The following is a 12,637-nucleotide window of genomic DNA, read 5'->3' as shown; positions in this document are numbered from 1 at the left end:
CCGGGCTAGTTTCCCCAAAGCACTCTTGATGCATGATGTTTCATTCCTGAGAACTGTGAGTCACTGCGGACAGCTCGGCCCAGGGCCTTAGTCAGCCAGGCTGTACCTTGCGGGGGGCCTTGCCTCCAGAAACCTTCACCCCTCAAAAAAAAAAAAAGAAAGGAAAGACACTTCAAACCTTCTCCCTTAGGGCTCTCTCTCTTCCACTGTTTATCTGACTTTCAGATCTTCCTTCCTTGGAATATCCAGAAAAAAAGGAACGACTGTTGCTCATTAAATACTGTTCTCCATCCTGGATTGAAGTGGTATTGGTACCTGCTTGTGAATTGCATCCCAAGTAACTGGAATTCCTTTCTGTCTTCTTAGAACTGCAGGATACACTTGCCCTCTGGAGGTGTGTCCTCACCCTCCTGCAGAGTGAGGAGCAAGCCATCAGAGATGCAGCCACCGAAACGGTGACAACTGCCATGTCACAGGAGAACACCTGCCAGTCAACAGGTACCTACTTCTACTTCTGCAGAGACTTGTTGCTCTTAGATAGAGGTTGGCACTCTTTTTCAGTAAAGGGCCAGAGAGCAATATTTTAGGCTTTGATGGCCGTCCAGTCTCTGTCTCAGCTCTGCCAATTTAGCGGGAAAGCAGCCTTCAATAACAGGTATGCAAGTGGGCATGACTGTTTCAATAAAACTTTATTTACAAAACCAGGTGGCTGCCAAGATTTGATCTGCTAGCCATAGCTTGCTGACCCCTGCTCTAGGGCATCATAGAGAAAAATTGTTTTCAAAGAGAGAAATCTAATAGTACCTTTTTTCAGTTACCATGTCCGCCTTTTTAAATAAGGCCAGGTCTTGATTATCTGTGTCGTTACACAACCCAGAAATCATAGATCCATCATTGTGTTCCTCTGTGAGTTTTTACACACTACAGAAACAGATGAGTATAAGTCTAGAGTCTTCATTTTGTGCCTTGGCTTCTCATTTTTTAAAACATTTTTTAATTTATATATTGATTTGAGAGAGAGAATTATATCGATTTGATGTTCCACCCATTCATGTATTCACTGGTTGATTTCTGTATGTGCCCTGACCGGGGATCAATCCCACAACCTTGGCCCATCAGGACGATGCTGTAACCGACTAGGCTACCCAGCCAGGGCCCTTGGCTCCTCATTTTTTTTTTTTTTTTTTTATCCTCACCTGAGGACATTTTTCTATTTGTTCAGGTAGAGTGGGAGGGGGAGAGAGGAAGAGAGAGAGAAACATCGATGTGAAAGGGACACATCGAGTGGCTGCCACCCGCACAACCAACCAGGGCCGGGGACAAACTGCAACCGAGGTACATGCCCTTAGCGGGAACCGAACCCTGGTCTCTCGGGACCGCAGGCCGACGCTCTAACCGCTGAGCCAAACCGGCTAGGGCCCTTGGCTCCTCATTTGGTGGCGATGTTAACCCAGGAGGTAGGAAAGGAACAGCCTAGGTGGATAGTTCTGAGTTCATAGCCCCTCATCTCATAATCTGAGCTGTGACAGCCATGGGCCCTGGGTGTCCGTCTGTGATGGCAAATGCTGTGAGGGCAAAAGGGAGCTCTTGGCTGTGGGTGGAAAACGGGCTGCTGGATGGCAGGGACAGGAGGCAAGTAGAGTAGAAACAAGGTCACACCTCTGAACAAACGACCATCTGGAAGGGTGACCTTTCTGGTGGACTTGGATTCCCCGCACTTGGGACTGGGTGTCAGGAAAGATCTCTGGGTCAGTCATCCCAAAGAGAAGCAACAATGCTATTTTGAAGCAAGGAGGTCACAGACTGAACAAAGACGTTTGCTTAGTGAACAGCAAAATGGGAGGAATAACAGCCAGACAGTGTTTATAACCAGTTCAGGGCCCCTCACCCCAAGGTTAGGGCGGCAGTTCCTGGACGCTTCCCTTGGAAGGTGTGAACTTCACCTCAGTCCACCGTTGTCATGGTCTGAGTACTTTTCTCTGCATATGCGAAGAAGCTAGTTTTTCAGTAATCTCTCAGGGATACTACTCTAGAGCAGGTTTGGCGAGAATCCGCCTTGCTCTCTGTGGGAAAACATTCAGGTTTGTGCTGCAAGTGATGGATGAGCGGTCTTCTCCCCTCCCCCATCTCAATCTGTCCAAGTTTCTGGATATCGAAAATTCTGCCGTTATTGATTCATTTCTTTTTCAAATTGTGTGTTTTCCGTAGGAGGACACACAGAGCACCCAGTGAGGACTCAGTTAATATTTAGTGGAATATAATAGTAGATTTTTCTAGGACACTCTCCACCAAAGCTGGGAAAGATAATTTCTTAGTGGAATTCCTAGGTGGACTTCTTCCCTTCTAATCTTTACAGTCTTGGCACTACAACTAGTATTTCTTTCAGAATTTTTCCAAATGTATTTATAGTAAGACCGTATTGGCATGTTCTCCCTCCTTTTAATTTGAATATTTTCTCAAGAAGTGGAAATCAATAATTATATAGGGTGTCCCAAAAACATATATGTACACACTTTAATTTTTTTTTCCAAATCTTTATTGTTGGATGTAAAATGTATTACAGATGTTCCACATTTTTCCCCCATTGACCCCCTCCTCCCCACTCCCGCCCCCCTCCCACCTTTTCCCACACTATTGTCTGTGTCCATTGGTTATGCATATAAGTTCTTTGGTTTATTTCTTCCACCACCACCCCCCCCCCAACCCCTTTCCCTTTGAGGTTTGTCAGTCTAGCAATGAATTTGTGCTTCTTAATCCCTTCACCTTTTTCACCCATTCCCCCAACCCCCTCCCATCTGGCAACCAACAAAATGTTCTCTGTATCTATGAGAATGTTTCTGTTCTGTCTGTTCATTTTGTTTGTAGATTCCATTGTTGATAGATATGTATTCATTACCATTTTGTTTGTTCATACATTTTATCTTTTTCTTCAAAAAGACCCTTCATCATTTCATATAATAACGGTTTGGTAGTGATGAACTCCTTTAACTTTTTCTTGTCTGGGAAAATTTTTATATGTCCATCGATACTAAATGACAGCTTTGCAGGATAGAGTAATTTTGGTTGTAGGTTCTTGGTTTTCATCACCCTGAATATTGCTTGCCACTCCCTTCTGGCCTGCAAAGTTTCTTTTGAGAAATCAGCTGACAGCATTATGGGAACTCCCTTGTAGGTAACTAGCTGCCTTTCTCTTGCTGCTTTTAAGATTCTCTCTTTGTCTTGAACCTTTTGCATTTTGATGATGATGTGTCTTGGTGTGGGCCTCTTGGGGTTCATCTTGTTTGGGACTCTCTGTGCTTCCTGGACTTGTATGTCTGTTTCCTTCACCAAGTTAGGAAAGTTTCTGCCATTATTGTTTCGAACAGGCTTTCGATTTCTTGTTCTCGCTCTTCTCCTTCTGGCACCCCCAAGATGCGAATGTTGGCACGCTTGAAGTTGTCCCAGAGGCTCCTTACACTATCCTCATTTTGTTGGATTCTTTTTTCTTTTTGCTGTTCTGATTGGGCATTTTTTGCTTCCTTATATTCCAAATCGATGGTTTGCTCCTTGGATTGAAGCTGTGTAAATTATTCTTTATTTCAGTTAATGCCTCCTTCAATTCTAACTGTGTATCCATGATTTCTAACTGGTCCTTTTTTATGCTCTTGAGGCCCTCCCTAAGTTCACTGAGGTTCTCACTACGTTCATTGAGCATCCTTATAAGCAGTATTTTGAACTCAGCATCTGTTAGGTTGCTTATCTCCATTTCGCTTAGTTCTTTTATTGGGGTTTTGTTCTGTTCTTTCATTTGGGACCTGTTTCTTTGTCTCCTCATTTTGGCTGCCTCCCTGTGTTTGTTTCAGTGTATTACTTAATGAGAGGTATGGGGCTCGCTGAGACCAGATGCTGCTTGTTTGAAAGAATTTAGGAAAAACCTGAAGCAGGATCCAAGATAGGCCAATCCTATGGTTAAGCAAGTGGCAACAGCTTGGGTGGGCTTGAAAGTTGGGTGGGGCGGGGCCTCAGGGAATCACCAGGGCGGGGCTACCAGTGTGAGGTTGCTGGAGTCCCAGATATGGCGACTATCTGCCGCCCCCGGGAAGGGCTCACCAAAGGAACAAAGGCCTCTTATAGCACGTTTGTCCTGGAGAAAGCCCCCTCTCCAGCCCTCGCTCCAGTGCCAAACAGCTCAGTTCTTCCCTGTATGTCTCTGGTGCCCCTTGAGCTGCTTCCCCTCTAAGCTTAGAGGGAGAGAGTCCGATAAGTCCGTGCGCGGGCCCTTTAAGGAGCTGCCTGGGGCTCCAGCCGCTTCAGCTTCCCTGAGCCTCAGTTCCCGCTGGTTTTTCCAGCCAGAAGTTATGGGGATTCTCTTCCTGGCACTGGAACCCTGAACAGGGCACCTGGTGTGGGACGGGGACCCCTCAGTCCTCAGGAAGGACCTTCCCAGCCGCGGGAGCCTCCTGATTTTTATCCGCCACACTTGGGTGTGGGACCAGCCCCTCCGCCCCGCCCCTCCTACCAGTCTGGATGTGGCTGCTGCTTTAATCCCGTAGTTGAAGGACTTCCATTCAGCTTAATTTCAGGCGGTTTTGAATTATGGTTGTTCTGTAGTTTAGTTGTAACTTTGATGTGGTTGTGGGAGGACGGATACCGCGTTTACCTACCCGCCATCTTGACCGGAAGTCTATGTACACACTTTAAATGATTATATGCAAAGATACAGGTAGCCTTTAAATGTTTATTAACACACAGTTCATTTTCAAAATTTAAAAGAATCTACAGAAGTGATTAATTCTGTTTGTCAGCACTGTTTTCACACTGATGACCGTGGGTCCAGGCACTGCTGGTAACGGAGAGCAGTGGGACGGCAAGCATCGGAATCGCTTTGTCCAGTGTTTGTGTGCCTTCCGTTCGTCAGCCTTGCCAGTTTATACTGCAGAATTTATCTTTTATGTATCCCCATTCCAAAAAGGTCTAGTGGCACTTTAGGATAAATTTTCTTTGTTCAAAGCTTAGTCTGGCTTCACCCATTATTTCAAACCAGTTAAACCTGAAAAGGAGTGAAAATTGAGTTATCAGCTATTAAAGTGTGCATACGTGTTACTGGGACACCTGAGTGCCTCTTGCATGTGAAATTCCATATGGGAAACCTCTGAGGGAGTAAAACATGTAAAAGGCTACCTGTATCTTTGCATTCCTGATTTCAGTCTATAAGAAAGGATTTGAGGTGTGAAAAAGAGAAATCTATAGCACCTAAATGTAGTATTCTCTGTTACCCTGGAGCAGGTCTGTACTGGAGGGGGGAAACGCCATATAAGAAATTATGAGAATAACTGACAACACTGACATATTATCTGGAGTTTCAGATCAGTGCTAAATTTCCTGAATTTGATGGCTGTGTGGTTTTGTAAGAGGATATTAATGTTCTTAGGAAATCCACAACTGAAATATTAAGGGGTAATGAGGTATAACACCTGTAACTTACTCTCTGATGGTTTATAAAAATAAAACTAGGTGTACATGTAAATAGTAAACACAGATTTGGGGCTTCTATAGTTGTATCTCTTCAGTATGCTTGAAATTATTCTAAAATAAAATCTTTTTCTTAATCCAATTCCACAACTACAAAAGACCAACCCAGTATATATTGATAGACCATCTAACTGGCTTATCAACAATTTAGCCCCCAGTGTGACTCTTGTAATTTCCCCCTAAATAATATAAAAGCATTGTCCTCCCCCCCTTTATAAACACATATTGAGTGAATTTTGCAACCAAAAAAAAAAATATTAAACTCAAGCCCAGATCCTTCAGATTCAAAGATCTCTGCAGCCGGAGGTTCGTGTGCGGGGACACAGCAGTCCACAGCTGTGTGTGGCACCTGACAGTGTCCCATAGCACCTCCACAACACCGCTTGATTTTCTTCATGAAAAAATATGCATCTGTTCGCTTAAGACCCAAAAAGTAGCTGAGGACTGAGGCTCACCCCTGATTTTTCACTGTGGTCAGACGTTTAGCCAGCTGACCTTATCAGAACAATATTGTCTTATTTTGACATCTCAGGAATATCAAGCAGCCAATGTCAACTTTGCACACCCCTTCAGGGATTTTGTGGAACACACTACTAATGGTTTGCACTTTGCTGTTCCAAGTTAGTCGTCACTATTAAATCTTGACTTCCTGGGAAATAGATGTCATTAATTTTTGCCCCCAAATCAGTGGTTTAATAAATGTCACAATAAAATAATATTATAAATTATGTTAATATTTAAGATCCTTTCTGAGAAGGCTACATGTTGTTTGAAAAAAAATCAAGTTAAATTAATTCTTACTTTTTCTACTAAGAAAAAAATAAAACATGAAAACTCCCCTCCTCTAAGATCTCTTCCTATGGATGAGGGCTGGGTGAGGACCCCCTGCTGGGGACCTGGGAAAGGAGAGGGCATTGATTGTGGGGTCTCAGGAGGTTCCGAGAGTGGAGCTGGTCCGAAGGAAGGGATAAACGGACACAGATGAGAGCATTCAACACAGAAGGAAAAGCCGGAGCCAACGCTGGGAGTTGAGGGGAACTTGGGAGCGATGGGGAGCAGCGTGGGGACTTGCGTGGCCAGAACACAGGCTGAGGCCAGCGGAGCAGAGGCAATAAAGCTAGAATGGCAGGGGCCCCACACCGCGGGTGGTTCTGAACACCAAGCCAAGGACCTCCTGTAGGTGAAGTGAGGCTGGAGGGGGTTTTAAATGGAAGTAATGTTGCCAGAAATGTGTGTTTGAAATGGATCAGGGCTGGGGCTGAGTGAGGAAAATGTCGAAGCAGGGAGACCAACTGGGAGCTGGTGGCAAAAGTCCTCATGAGCTGCCATCAGCAGTAATGAGGGGATGACTTAACAGGATTTGGGGGCTGGTGCTTGTGGGAGGTGGGAGACAAGGGGAAGTGAAGATGACGTCAAGGTTGCAGACCTGTAAGAGGTCCACAGGAAGTAGCAAGCTGTGCCTCTGGCATTGATGGCACATTTGGGCTGTGGCGTTCCAGGAAGTGGAACTACCCGGAATTGGGAAAGGCACTTAGAGGCCACGAGGCACTGTGATCTGGGACAGAGTATTCCTTGGGCCTTGGAGAGATCGGTATGGAACAGAGAGAGCAAAGGGGGGCCTTTATCTGCTGTAGGAACAGAAGGAGCTGCCCGGCCCTGTCCTGCCCTCCCCAGCACAATGCAGTCAGCCAGGAGCCCAGCACTCCTCAGTGGGCCTAGTTATTGGTCCCGGGGGGCACTGGCTAGAAACTGTCCAAGAAGAGGCAAACATGAACCGGTCTCCTCACCCAGCATGTCGCCTTGAACACAGTTGGCTTCAGGTGTAGATTTGTGGTGTGAATTGGTCAATGACTCTGGAAGGCCCAGAGAAAATAACTCCGTATTTACACAGCCCTCCTGAGGATGGCTTTGTTGTTCACCTTTTTTGCTCCTGATTTCCCCTATTGGCTGTGTGGTCACCAGGAAGGTGAAACTCACAGCCCGTCAGCAGCATTCTGAGCACCAGCTGAGGCTCCCTTCACTTTGGAGGGAGGACTGCAGGAGGCACCAGCAGCGGGACCTTCTCCACGTCTGCCTCCCCACTCCTGCCAGCACGCTGAGGGGAAAGGAGAAATGGCATTGCTAGGACTTGAGAGTAGGGGATTGAAATGTGCGGCTAAGTAAGAAAGTGTTTGGCAGGACTCCAGGAGAGGCCCCATCTTCCTCCTTTCCCTGCTCTGACTTGACCTCAAGCCTTGAAATGCTCTGGAAAGAGCTCTGGTTTCAAGAACAGGAGACACTCCAGGCCACCGGCCCTGCGGTGCCCACTTCCCGGGCTCCCCCTTGCACTCAAGCAGCTCACTCGTGTCCGACTTAGACACTGGACCAGGATTTCACATCAGGTTTCATCTCAGGTTCAAGGACTGCCATGTAGGGGGGAAAACAACCTGGACAACATTTAAACTTAAATCACTAAATTTGAGTGATTCTCAAGTTAGGCAGACAGAGTTCTGGGGGAAGGCAGCAGGAGAGGAACTCATAAAGATACAAACTTTAACAGGCTGCTTTTGGAGGAAGAGAGGATGAAAAACACCTTCAAAAAATCTCTAGCCCTGGCTGGTTTGGCTTGGCGGTTAGAGCCTTGGCCCATGGACCAAAGAGTCGTAGGTTCGATTCTAGTCAAGGACACGTATGGATCGGACCCCGGCCCTGGTCGGGCTCATGCGCGACGCAGCCAGTTAATGTGGCTCTCACCATTGATGTTGTTCTCTCTCCTTCCCTCCCATTCTGTCTGAAGATAAATGGGGAAAAAAAATATCATCGGGTGAGGATTAAAAAAAAAAAATCTCTAGAGAGCTAGAAGATGGCCAGGATCTGGCAATTTTGGGGTTATGTGTGGCCTTTCCTACCAACAGGGTGTTGGAGCCTCCTCCCTTTCCCCAGTGCCATTTGTGAGTTTCAGGGGAAAGTTTCTGATAGCCAGTGGTGTGCTTTAGCTGATGCAGGATAAGAATGAGAAGCCAGTTAACAAACCTCAAACCCCATTGTCAGTTTAGGTTCCAGAAAGAGGACTTCTTGGTAGAAACTTTTTTTAAAATTGAGATATGATTGACATATGAGGTAGAAACTTTCTTATAAAAAATGTAAAAGACTTTTTTAAGAAAGAGAAAGACACAGGGTTGGGGGGGAGCCAGGACTCCTCTGCTTGCGTGTTCACAGCTGGGGTTCCCGGAGCTGCTCCCAGCAGTTCTGGTCCCTCCCTCCCACCAGGCCCCCATCCACAAAAGATCATGTTAAACTTCTGCCGGTTCTGCCAAATATAAGTGTTCAGTGGTGAAACGTTCAATCCTACCTTCTCTGCAACACCCAGCCCTCCAGCATCCCTTTCCTCTGAATCCCTGCAGCATTTGGTGATTGTACCACCCCAAATAGCTGTCGATTTTCTACTCTTATTATTTTCTTTCATGTGCTTTATTTTATCTTCCCAACTAGCTCGTGGGCTTAGAGACTGCCTTCTGTTAGGCACACAGTGGGTGGTCAGTTTGTGCAGATGGATTGACCGACCTTTCCCCAGAGCAGGCCACCTAACAGTAATTGTCTTGGTCAGCCCTGAGTTCTCTAAGAAGCTTAGGGTACCCTTTGAAACAGGTGAGAGCTCCCAGACAGGCACACTGACCCTTCCTGCAGACTCTGAGTGACTCAGTCTCTGTGTCTAGTAGGCTAAGAGTTTACAGCCCTGTCCTTCCCTTACTCTTACCTCTCAGATCTGAGTCTCAGGCTGCAGGGGTCGTGGCTCTGGGTTTATTGGGAGACACCATGGCAGCCTCTGCTTGGCATGGGGACCCACAGAGATTCTGGAATAATGATGGAGCTTAGCGGGGAGATGGGAGGGTGGAAACAGGAGCCAGATGTAGAAAAATTGAGACTTAGAGGTTAGAGAATGAGGCAGAAAGCAAGTAGTGGCATTGTGGGGCCAAGCTGAAACAGATAGCCCAGGGCCAGGTGACAAAGACTCAACTCCTGTTCAGTTTCCCCAAAAAAGATGTTCCTCCTCCATACCCCTCCCTCCTCGCACACATACCCATGAGCACCATGGTCACCCACACAGAGCTAAAGAGCGAGCATGAGAGGATGTACACATCTCACATGTTCCTACCCTTGAGCAAACAGCCAGGGAGGCTGGGTCACCGTGACATTACACTGTGGCCCCACAGTGACCTAGTCAGCAAAGCCCTGGGCCTGTGGGGCTTTGTGCTGAGTCACGGATGATTCCGCCCTGGAACCTCTAGAGCTGCCCACCCAGCCACCTGCCTACTGGGAGGCCCTGTGCTTTTTTTTTAAGTCCTGCAAGTTCAAGGGGTCAAGTCCTCGGAAAAAAGCTCTCTGAATGTGTCCTCCCTCCTCCCTCTGCCTTCCATTTGTTTTTTTTCTGATCCACTCAGATACACTGTCTCCAAAGCGTCTTTTCTGTTCTATGGTACTACAGTGTGGCCCCAGACTCCATTTTAGAGGGCCTTTGACCTCAGTGAGTATAATCTTCGACTTATGTACCAAGTATGTTTTTCTGGAGAAGAGCAACCCGAAAAAGTTAAGAACCACTGTACTAAAATGTACCCTCAAAGCTGTCTCCAAACATGATCTAAATTCCTCTTGAGACAGCTAAACATATTTGCCTCTCTCATTTCTTTGTGCCTATTGCAACAGTCTACCTTGTTTTCTTGCTGCTCTTGTTACATTGCTCTACATAGTCCACAGTTGTTTTTCTTACTAACATCAAATATATTCATTCAAAAAATAAGATTGCCAGTCCACCAGGCTTGTTTTGTGTGCTAGTCCAAGCCACCATCATCTCTTACCTGGACTTTGCAAAAACCTCCAGCCTGGTCTTCCTGCCTCTGCCTTGTCTGCCTGGCTCTGAAAGGGCTCTTAGGGAGCAGGTCAGATGATACCGCCTCCTGCTGAGACCTCCCTTGGCTTCCTCTTCTTTCTCAGAATAAAACACAACTCAAAGTAACATTTAAAGCCCTCACCTGCCTCTCTCCAGCCTCATCTCCTGCCATGCCGTCTCCCTCTCTTTCTCTGTCCCAGCCATTCCATCCTTCTTTGGGGTTCTCCAGCTTGCCAAGCTCATTCAAGCCTCAGGACTGTTGCACCAGCTGCCCTGTCTACATGGAATGGTCTCCGCTGGTTCCTCATGGCTGGCTGACTCCTTGTCATTTCGATCTCAGCGCAGTGTCATCCCCACCGAGGGCCCGCCTTGACCCCCCAGTTTACAGGAACCACTCAGTCATTTGCTATTACTTCACCCCCCTGGTTTAATTCTCTGCCTTGTCCTTTCACTCTCTTAAAATTCTACTGTTTATTTACCTTGTTGTTTGTCTCTCTCCATCAGAACAAAGTATTTATGTCTGCTTTGCTTTGCTGCTATATTCCCAGAACCTGGCACTTAAGAGATGCTCAACCAAAATCACTGTTAGATAATCAACTGAATGAAGGAATGGAGGAAAGTATCGGTCACAGTAAACTACACAATAAAGAGATTAGTGTTTTTAGAATCAAACTAAGGCTTGAGTGGGAGCTGTTTGGATTCAGTTGTGCAATTGCCCTGAGGTGGTAGATCCTTGTTCTGGAAATTAAATCAGCTGCCTTAGGCCCCACCTCTTCCCAGAGCTGATAGAGCATCTAGTAAGGCTTGGCCACTGTGGCAGGTCCCAGACTAACTCCCCTTTCCTTCGCTCCACCCTGTTTTCTTGGGCAAGAGTTTCCTCCCCAAGGACCCAGGGAAGACCTTTGAGTGGATCATCAGCAGTAGTCAGGGGACTGGGTCAGTGCCAGAGGGATCCCTCTGGAAGGAAAGGCTGGTGGCAGCAGCTCAGAGAACGGGCCCCTTCCCCCTGGGGTGCCAGTCTGGCAGTCTTCCCGCTCTGCGGAGGCCACTGGTGGGGAGGGAGGAAGGAGAACATTGCCCTGTGGGTGTCCCTGCTTCATTTCACCTCTTTGAATCCACACCGCCACTCTATGAAATAAATATCTTACTATTTTCTCCATTTTAAATATGGAGAGCCTGGAATTCAGAGAGTTAAAGTAATGCACCCAAAGTCCTATGGAAGCTCTGTCGAGTCAGAATTGGAGCTTAGGTTCCTGTGGTGACAAAGGTTTGAAACCTAGGGTTCATAGAAAGGGGGTGTCGAAGATCTAAACTCACCGTTGTGTTTGAAAGAAAGACACTGGAATCATAACCCAAGAAAATGGATTGGGAACCCAAGAATTGAGATAAACAGAGCTTGTCCTTGGGAAGAGAATAGAAGTTGTGGTCGCCAGGGTGAGTGCAGCCAGGGATGGCAAAGGTGCCAGGGAAGGTGATCGTGTCCCCATTTTCCAGTCCCCTGTCTAAAGAAAGGGACCCACACGGCTCAGGGGTTTAGAGCCATTAATTTACAGATGTGGAAAGTGAAGGCCAGGACAGGTCAGTGATTTCCCCAGTGTCACCTCAGGTGGGAAACGGGGTCTAAGACCCAGGCGCACTGACACAGAGCATCAGTCTTTCTACTGCTGCCCAAGCCTTGGTGTACAGAAAGGAAGTGAAGAAATGTAAAGTACCCACTGAGAACAACCAGCCTGCTGGGCTGAAGATGGTGCTGTGGACAGGGCAGAGGAAATGGAAGACTGCCTTGGGAGAGGGCTTGTAGGGACTCCAGCCTCCAGGGGAGGGAGGAACGGAGTGTTCTGGGAAAGCAGGCATCTCCCAGCAATAAAACCACTCCCTGCAGTCAGCCCTTGCTTCCTCCTGGGCGGGCCTCTCTGCTGGGCCGCCTGGGTGTTCATTGATAATGGCAGTAGGGTTCCAGGGGGGAAACATAAGAAGTTAGGAATTGCAATGCTAACCCCCAGGCCGACCTGGCATTGGCCAGACAGTGAGGGGGGTGGCTGCTGAAGGAAGAGGCTACACAGGAACTCTCTTTTCTCGTCTGTTCCCTCCAAATGAAGGGCCTGATCAAGGCCCCTGCCCTCGCTTCAGCGGCTGTCCCAGTGGAGCCTGTTACCATCTACCAAATTGCCTTTCCTGTCAGTTGCTGTCCCAGGAAGCCTAGGCCCCTGACGTTCACCTGTGTCTCAGCAGGTGCATCACTGACAGCCGGCTCCCTGA

General features: G+C 47.3%; 1 protein-coding gene across 1 annotated transcript in view; it reads left to right on the top strand.

Annotated features, from left to right (window-relative positions):
* The window catches only part of THADA (THADA armadillo repeat containing), a 323,998-nt gene that overhangs the window by 277,432 nt on the left and 33,929 nt on the right, over positions 1 to 12,637 (top strand). The window contains exon 36 of the mRNA XM_036262631.1: positions 367 to 498. Within this exon, the coding sequence (XP_036118524.1) occupies positions 367 to 498 (132 nt within the window). The remainder of the gene's footprint in view (positions 1 to 366; positions 499 to 12,637) is intronic.

The sequence above is a fragment of the Molossus molossus genome, unplaced genomic scaffold (genome assembly GCF_014108415.1).
Source record: "Molossus molossus isolate mMolMol1 unplaced genomic scaffold, mMolMol1.p scaffold_m16_p_15, whole genome shotgun sequence".
NCBI classification, from domain to species: domain Eukaryota; kingdom Metazoa; phylum Chordata; class Mammalia; order Chiroptera; family Molossidae; genus Molossus; species Molossus molossus.
The sequence above is the reverse complement of the archived record's forward strand: the minus strand, read 5'-3'. Positions and strand labels throughout refer to the sequence as shown.